General features: G+C 36.8%; 1 protein-coding gene across 5 annotated transcripts; it reads left to right on the top strand.

The window, feature by feature from the left end:
- The first annotated feature begins 328 nt into the window (after nt 1-328).
- Nucleotides 329-8204, top strand: LOC306884996 (myelin basic protein-like). Of its 5 annotated transcripts, none has more exons than XM_079441300.1 (7): nt 400-641; nt 1743-1811; nt 2883-2909; nt 3287-3307; nt 4060-4118; nt 4745-4834; nt 6764-8203. In XM_079441300.1, exons 1-7 carry the CDS (start codon nt 522-524, stop codon nt 6933-6935), a joined length of 558 nt encoding a protein of 185 aa, XP_079297426.1. In that variant the 5' UTR covers nt 400-521; the 3' UTR covers nt 6936-8203. The 5 variants fall into 5 exon arrangements, with proteins under 5 accessions (XP_079297424.1, XP_079297426.1, XP_079297425.1 ...); XM_079441299.1 differs by having other exon boundaries at nt 1707-1811; XM_079441302.1 differs by lacking the exon at nt 4060-4118 and having other exon boundaries at nt 6764-8204.
- The last annotated feature ends 1102 nt before the right edge of the window (nt 8205-9306 follow it).

Genomic DNA, 9306 nt, shown 5'->3' with positions numbered 1-9306 from the left:
ATAAAGCACATGGCAACATATGTCTGAAGCTAACAATTCCAAACCCCACACGTTGCAATATACCATATGCAATTTCTCAATGTAAACTATTTGTATAATGAACATGAGTCATCACAACAATGGTTTGATTGTGCTGAAGCCGTTCTTCACAGCGCTCTGCTTCTTTTTCATAGGCAGGCCTTGTTGTGCTCAGCCCAAGTCGAGGCAGATGTGGACTAGAACAATAGCAGCTCCTTTTATCAGAGAGCAGGGTAGTGACACCCTCCGCGGTCACACAAGGACTCGAAAGAATGCCTGGCACCGGCCCAGAATCACTGACGCTATTACAGACCCACCTCATCTCCCGTGATGCCATGCAACAGAGGGGATGACACCTTCAAAGGCCAGCCCTTCTTCCTTAGAAGCGCCGAAGACTATCGAGAAGGTTTGCAGAGTGTCCTCAGAGCGGACTTTGGATTGAGTGAAGAAGGACATTCGTGGGCCGTCCAGACTGTAGACCACCAAACAGAGCAACACCTAGAATGGCCACTGCAAGCACCTCTGGGCAAAGCCCCTTCGGGCTGGGCAGGAAGAAGAAGTCCCCTGGTCTCCTGGATCAGATTGGCAGGTTCTTCGGTGGGGACAAAAAGAAAAAGGGAAAGGTGAGTCACTTTTTTTTTTTTTTTTTCTAAAATGTGTTTTCCAAACATTGGCATGGTCTATGACAACTTCTTGCTATAAATTTCTTGGGGAATAATTAGAATATAGCTGAATTTCAATATAGTTTAGAACTCAATTGCATTCAATTGGATGTGGTTTACAGACACACACAAATACTCAAATTCAAACTAACTCTGCACTGCAAATGGGCTGCCTGTTCTCATAATCTGAGAGTCAGAGTTTCATTTTACAACTGCATTAAAAAAAATTACATTTTTCTCAGTTTTGCATATTGGTTGATACACATTCTACAATGTGCATGCAGTTCGCCATCTGTGTACCGCTCATTATTTAAGTCCTAGTATTTGAGGTTCTGTTTATTTGCCATCAAATATTTTTAATTTATAAATAATGTACAATAATGTACCATTTTAAAGCTACATTCAAAACAGTTAATATGTATGTCAGTGAAATTATAAATATATTCCAGTCTTGTAACCAGATAATAGTAAGATTCTCCAAGTTTCATTTCATGCAGCAATTGAACAAAAATTTGATCTTAAATCCTGCTGACATTGAACAAATAGCTGAATCTGGTTCAAAATAATGTTCCTTCAAAGATCAATGTTCAAAGCCTGTTCAATCTGCTTTAGCAACTGATTATATTTATGAGATTTTTTATTTTTTTTGGCTTCCTCAGTAGCAATCAATCACGGTGAAATTGCGCATATATTAAAACCAATGAATTTTCACAGCATTAAGAAGCTTTGGGCACAGCTGTTTACAGTGCAAGTGATATCATTACATTGCTGTTCTGCAGGAAAAGTGCAATTCAATTACTGCCTCTAGGTAGAGCTTCATCTATTGACACTCATACCTCCTTCAAAGCATGTCAATTTAGGTGCAAAGGTAAATTAAGATAAGCATGATATTTTTATTTCCATTTTTACCTGTTCATTTGTGGCTAAATTGTGAATCTTTAATGACTGTCTTTCCAGTCCAAGAAGTTGTCGTGCTAATGTATGTTGCAGCTTGACACTAGACGTTTCTCTTTCATTTATTTGAAGGGCTCATTTCGTGGTCATCTCTCCTCCTCTCCACAGAGACCCCAGCACTCTTCCACCCGTCGTCGTGGAGATGTCAACCCTGTGGTGCATTTCTTCAGGAGCCTTGTAAGTATGCACGTGTGCTGGTATGGATTTTTACAAGTCCCAAACTTCAAAGAGTGATGTGAAACCAACAAATGCAGCCCCAGAAAAGAAATCAATTCGACCTAAGACACGATAATAACATTTTCACACCTCCCTTTGTCCTCATCTTTAGCTCCCACCGATCCAAAGAGTTTGTTCCCGCTCTCACAGCACTGAGCAGCAGGGAAACATTACCTCAACCAATGCATCAGGTCAAATATATTAGAAGAGGTTAAGCTTAAACTTCAGCATGACAATCGAAACATAAGGCAAGCTTTGGTCCTAGACATGCCACAATGTGTCTGGCCATTTGCCGTCTAAGTTCGCAGGCCAAGTTTGTCGTCATGTTCAACATGCAGCCTATGTTTTCTTTGCTACAATAGTCCAGACTTGTTTTTCTGTGAGACAGACAACATTACACACACTTACATCACTAGTGTTAGATTCTCTGCTATGTAGTAAAGAATGAGTCACTCTTTGAAAGTCACTATTTCAGATGAAAATTTTAGAATATACTCTTGTATGTGTGTAACGTTTACGTGACAGAGAAGTCGATTGTTCTCCTTTAACATCACCTTTTTTATTTTGTGATGTAAGATGTGATGTGAAAATGTGTCAAATTCCACTTTCAGATGGCATGACCTCAAACCAGCATGTAGATTTATTTTTTTCCCCCTGAAAACATAAAATCAGTTCTGTGGAAGCTAAATACAAGTGTTAACATTTCCCCATTACTCATGTCCTAAATTAAAAATGGTTTTCTGGGAAACACTAATTGCACAGTTGTTCCTCAGTTCTGTGGGCTTGTTCATTAAAAATATACAGTCTCTGCCTTCATTATTCATCTGAACTGCAAGGAAGCCTAATGATCGACCCCGTAAACATCTTTAAAATGAAAAGTCTGTGTTCAAGGATTGCTTATCTTATTTGTATTATGCTGGATAACCAAACGTCTCGTTATAATACTCAGGCCTCTAAATTAAAAGATGTGGCTCTGCTTTTTGAATTCTTAAAATTGTCCTTGACTAAAAGTTTTAATTTGTTTTCTTGAAGGGGTCCTCTCCTCGTCCCAAGTCGAGGGTAAGTCTCACATCCCATTTTTCTACTGGCATGCATCTAATCTCATGGTTTAAAATGCTCTTGGTATATGCATTTATAGTTATTTCGAGACAATTTGAAGCAAAATTCTGCTGAAAAAGTGCTTCGCTCAGGATATAAATGGTGACAGAGCAAGAATGTGAAATTTGTAACACTCTATTAGGCCATCATTACCTCTATTAACCATGAGGTTCCCACCACCCACTTAAATTAATAATACAGCTGTTTCCTAGCAGATAGATATGACTAGAATGTGACGCAAAATCATTTTCTATGCACTCTCGTGTCCAGCAATGAAATTGTAATTTCATCTAAGAAGAAAGTTTATCATTCTACATTCTTTTTTGTTTCATGTGCAGTGGAGAGAACTATTGGGCCTGGTACGTCATTCATCTTTGATGTGATTCACGTTTGCATTCACAGACACTCTCATAAACGATCTGATTGGCTGACTGCAGGATGCCTTCCTGTCCTATGTCTCGTTTCTAATAGATCTGTCACGTATCTTAATCATTTGTTCTCTTCTTTATGAATTAACCAATGCATCGCTCTAATTACAGCTGCTGAACTTTTTGCTGCGCTTTATGCGATCTTCTCGTTAACCTGTGGGATTGGATGATTTATTGGTTGAATGGGTTCATTTTACCCAAATCAAAAAAGGGCCATGAAATTTAGGCCCATGACATTTTTAGTGGAGTTATTAAGCATTATTGCATTGTGGTTTCAATTTAGCCACATTTAATGCTTTCAATATGATTTTTGCACTTGTTAACTTCGCACTCCTTATGAGATGCGCAATTTCAATTCAGAACACATTTTGTAATGCCAGACTGCATGAAATAGGCATTACTTAAGAAATCTGTTGTAGTTTTACCCGAACTGTTCATGTGATTATGGATTTCCACAGCTTTTAGCTGTGCTATAGTACATAAAAGAGTGATCTTAAGCACTAAAATTATTAGAACATTATTAGAGGTTTCATGTTTTTGCTTGTTTTTCAGTTTCTTTCTTTCTTTCTTTCTTTCTTTCTTTCTTTCTTTCTTTCTTTCTTTCTTTCTTTCTTTCTACTGTATATATTTTTTGCCTTGATTGTTGCACTCTTTCTTTTCTGATGGAATTTCTCCTGAACCAGAGCGACTCTCTGCTTCTTGATGACTTTGAGACAGCAAGGCTTTTTCTGAGTCGCAGCCGGTAAAGCAGCTTTCTCTCTAGGGGTCTTCGAACTGTTCTTTCCCCTCATAAACCCATACTCCAACCCATCTACTCCCTTCTCAGGTCTTGATTCACTGACTCACCAGCGCCCCCTGTGTTTTTGTCACATGTTCTTTAACTCCACAGGCTCCAAAACATAAAGGCATGCAAAAAGCAGGCATGCAACATTGGAAGTATTTGGGCATTAGTAACTGACAAACACACAAATAAAGTGTTTTTCTTTGGCATTTCCTATGGTAGATAAAATATGTAAATAATCCAATGTTATGATTATCCTCCTATGCTTCACTCTTGCCATCTCTAAATCACCCCCTCCTATAATACTTGATATGTGGCAAACATGTAACATTATCTGTGCTGCAACCTCCTTTTGCACTCTTTATTTGTAGATGTCAGTGCAGAAATGCACTGATGCATCACCAATCAAAACATATAGCACAGAAACTATACTGCACCATTATAAACTCCAGTTGTTGTTTTTTGCTTTTTAACTTTTTTCAGATTCACAGTTTGATATAATATCACAAAGAAAAACATATTCATAGTATATCATTAAAGAGCAGAAGGCTGGTATCCTCTCTGTGTTCATAAACTATATGTTTTAGGCATCCCCGTCAGCGCGTGGCTCGGAGAGCATTAGATCACCTCACAGACGCAGAAGGGAACAGAATACACTCTCCAGAATCTTCAACCTGGTGAGCCTAAAACAGACTATCTGAAAAGATCTGAAAAGATTGTCATACATATTTAAGATCTTTTTTTTTTTACCTTTTTAAAAAGGTTATTCTCATCTAAGCGCAATTACAGTTGATTGATGCGCCTTTATGCGAATGCCTACAAAGAAAGCAATTTTAACATCGAGATGTAATTAAGACTATTAAAAATGTTAGATAACGGGATGTTGCAAAGATTATTGCTTTGAAATCATACAGAACTCACTTTCTGTGCTTGAAGAGGCATGTGAAAAAGTGAATGAGAATGTCCTTGATAAGACTATTGACTGCTTCTGTTTGTGACCCAGAGTCCCCTTCTGTATGCAAGTCCAATAATATCTATCTCTCACTAAAGTAATGACACCTATCCTGTCAGTGAGGGCTGTGCAGTCTTTCAGCAGTCATTGAAGGTCTTTTATTCAGTTAAGCTTTTCAAAATCAATATTTATTTAGGTTATAAAGATGGCCTGTCTCATCTGTTTCAATTTTACAGTCAAAGTTGAGTCTTTCTATGCGCCCTAACCTTGCTTATGTTCAGTCAGTCATTGAGAGTCTCATTGTAACATAAGCATTTTGAACTTTTGCCAGGTGCAGGGCATAAAATATTCACATCTCTGCATGTTCATTCTCATTGATTGCCAATAAGATTTGATTTTCAGAGGATTAAGGAAATATCACCTGCACCTCAAAGAATCGTTCACATTGAAGTGAAAATTCTGCCATCATTTACTCATCCTTATGTCTTTCCAAGCCTGTATGACTTTCTTTCATCCATGGAAAGTAAAAATGTTAATAATCATGTCTTAGGTGCTTTTTTTTCCATACAATGAAAGCAGGTGGGGACCAAGACGAAAAAGATCATTTAAGGTCCAAACGAAAAAAAAAAATGATTTGCTTGATAGCCATGGTCACCATTCATTTTCATGATATGGAAACAAAATAGGTCACTGATAGAAATAGTTCATACAGGTTTGGAATGAAATGTTGTATGTATGTATTGTATTTGTATATATAAACTACCATTCAAAAGTTAATTGTTTTTGAAAAAAATCTTTTATGCTCACCTTGCATTATTTGATCAAATTTTATCAATATTGTGAAATATTAAAATTTAAAATAATCATTTTCTATTTTAATGTGTTAAACTTTTTTTTTTTTGCCTGTGATGACAGCTGAATTATTATTAATGTTGAAATCATAATAATATAAGTCAAAAGAACAGCATTTATTTGAAATAGCAATATTTTGTGTTTATAAATGTCACTTTTGAACAATTCAAGGCATCCTTGCTTAATACAAATATAAAACACTTACTAATCACAAACAATTGAATGGTAGTATATTTATAAATGTACACATTTGCAAGTATCTGGTCCATATAATTCTTTAAACAGGTACTGTTTTTAACATTTTAAAAGCAGAATGACACTGATGTTCACATTTAGCTCAAATCATCTACCTCATCTGCCCTTTTGCCTAATTTCCTTTTCTCCCTTCTGCACTTTTCACATGACAATCTCTCCTGAATAGAGGACACAGAGAACACAATCAAATCAGCCTGGCTTTCCACATCCATTGTGCTGTAGAGCTAGAACGCTGAGTGCTCAGATCACTCTTTTCGAAATGTAGCATAGCTTGTAATGGCTGATAGCGCTCCTACAATATGAATTACTCACCATTGCCATTTTTGTTATTAAATTCTTGAGTTTTGACATTGAACATTGAGGTCCTTCACCCATTCTGCTGATGCTCTGTGCTATTTCTGTGCAAGCTTCAGCAGTTCTTCTTTTGTAATGTGTTTCAGAACTAACATTGATTTTGACCTTGCATAATCAAGCACCAATTTTGAAAAGGTTTCGTGTTACGCAATTGACACGACGATGACCATACTGGTTTTCTCTCCGATCTCAGGGAGAAAGCCGATCTCGCTCTCCACCCAAACGCTGGAGCACCATCTTCTGAGCCCTTCTCCGACCAGAAAAACGCCAAGATGGAAGAGAGTGAAATGGATAAAAAGCAAAAACTTGAGAGGGAGGATCTCTGCCCTATAGATTCACAAGTCGCAGCGAGTTTAACAGACTAACATTGGCCATCTTCGCTTTGTAGATAGAGATACAATCCAAGTATCTGTAGTTACATGCCTGCAGGGTTTCATAAGCACGTGTTGACTGTATGTGTGCAAAACTGCTGCAATAGTTATCAATGGTCAGGAGATGCGATAGTCGAATGTCTAGTTGCTATATTGGAAGTCTCCCTCCAAAATTCAGTTCAAATTGATTCAATTGATTATTGGTCTTAATCGATTGAACTAGACAGAATATTTCTCTGTTTGAACCTTTAAACATAAAATTAAGATATAACTGGCATCGAGACCCATTATTGTATAATTCTGAATTTACCTCAGATGTATCTTACACAATGGGTTGCTTGTGTGCTATCCAGCATTTGATGCCTGACATTAGTCACTGTGCTACAGTGAAGAAGCTTCTCCATGGTTGAGATCAGTGTTCAGCCTCATTGATGTGCAGCGTATTTGTGGATGTTTATGTTAATTGTGGTCCTTGCGTTATGTTATATATTGGTTATTTCCTTTGTACCAAGAACTATGTATATAGGATTCTTTATTGTGTTTTGAGCAACTTAAAAAAAAAAAACATTTACCTAATATTAAATTTGATTTATTTAGCTCTTTAATTAGAAATGTGCCTTAAAAATTGTTAATCAAAGACTAAAAACACGATTTTGTGGACTAGGGAATAGATTCTGAGCATATCTGGCGCTTGGATTGTATGCCCTCAGATGTTGCACTGCATATGTGTGTTAAAACAGCCTGTAAATGTTGTCTGCGTCAATATGTCTGCAGTTTTTATGTTATTTTAGAAAGGTCTCATGTAATTACCAGGGGTAGGATTAATATTTAAATAACAGACATGTAGAAATCTAGGACAAACAGTCATGGGAGCATCAAGGGTACGAAACCGGCGAGGAAAAGGAAAGAAACCTGAAAGTGTATGAGGGATAATGTGAGAAATGATAAACGAGGAATTCTGAAAGAGTACGGTAGAGCTTATTCAGCTGATTTTGTTTTCTATGTGACGTTTCTCACGTGTCTTAATAATGTTCATTGTTTCGTGTCTCATAGACTCTTCCTGTATGTACTGTTTCTGAAATACTGCTGAATTAAACATTAGGTCAAATATTCTCCCTGTCAGCGCTGGATTTGTCTCCAAAATGGTGCTACACTTTATATAATGCACAGGATATTCTGAAGTGGCCTGGTGTTCTGATGTAATATCTTTAACCCTCCCTTTATTTATAAAGTAACGTTAAATAAAGAATTGGAAATATATGTAGCCTGTGTTTGATTGTGCGTCTGTTCATCCCTTGAGGTTCTCAAAAATCAGTTGTGCTTTTTGATTTTACTTATTTATCTTGATTGGACAGTCATTTATTTTTAGGCCACACCAGATAATGCTAAAATATTTAACTATGCATAATGATCATCTTGATACATTTCTGCAACAATGAGGAGTCTCTCACACACAGGACAATTAAAATAGCTATAAAATTAAACAAAAACAGATCATTTTATGCTTCTGGATAAAATTTGTGTTTCTTTTTATGTCTAACCAATAGTAAAAAAAAATGTCAACTGTCCATTTCTTTGTGTTAAACTTTTTGTTGATTTACTGTAGATTCTCAGGATTCTCTCTGAAGTAAATGTTAGCAGAAGAATTGCCATGACCTTTGCGTTGTGTGCTCAAACTAGTCAATTGTGAATGAGAGACTGATGCTTTCTTTTTAAATGCCCTTAAAATAGGTCTCTTGAAAGTGCACTGAAAATGCCTTTAAATGGTTTCCATTTATGTATCAAATTTCAGAGAGTACATATTAGCCTTAAAATTTAACCTGGACTAGCCAAGAACACTACTAATTTTATTAGCTATAAAGCTAATGCTAATAATAACAAGCCCTTAATTACTGGTAAAAAAAAAAGAACACATATTGAACGAATGTTGCAAGAACATTATGCTAACCTTAAATTAATGTTCTAATAGCATTAAGGAAATCATTTTCTTGTTCTTGGAACGTTCCAAAATAATTCCAAGAATGTTATGTTGTTTAAAATTAAGTTGAAAGAATATTGCAAGGAACATCAAGCTAAATGCTGGAAAACACTACACAGTTTGGGCCCCATTTTTTCCCCCGATTTACAGTCTGGAGAAGTTGCCAAATATCAGAGGGAGTCTGCACTCTGCAGATTGGAGTTGACAGGAACCAAAACTCCATCGGTAACAGAATGGAGAAAAAACCTTGGCAGAAACCAGGCTCAGTCAGGGGGCCAGTTCTCCCCTGGCCAGACGAACCAGCAGGTTTTTCCATGCTGCAGCAAAGTCAGATTGTGCAGAGGACTCAGCTTGGAAAGTCTAGTATGGAACAACTTGAAAGTCTGG

This window comes from Barbus barbus (assembly GCF_936440315.1).
Source record: "Barbus barbus genome assembly, chromosome: 19".
NCBI classification, from domain to species: domain Eukaryota; kingdom Metazoa; phylum Chordata; class Actinopteri; order Cypriniformes; family Cyprinidae; genus Barbus; species Barbus barbus.
This window is presented reverse-complemented; position numbering and strand designations above follow the sequence as displayed.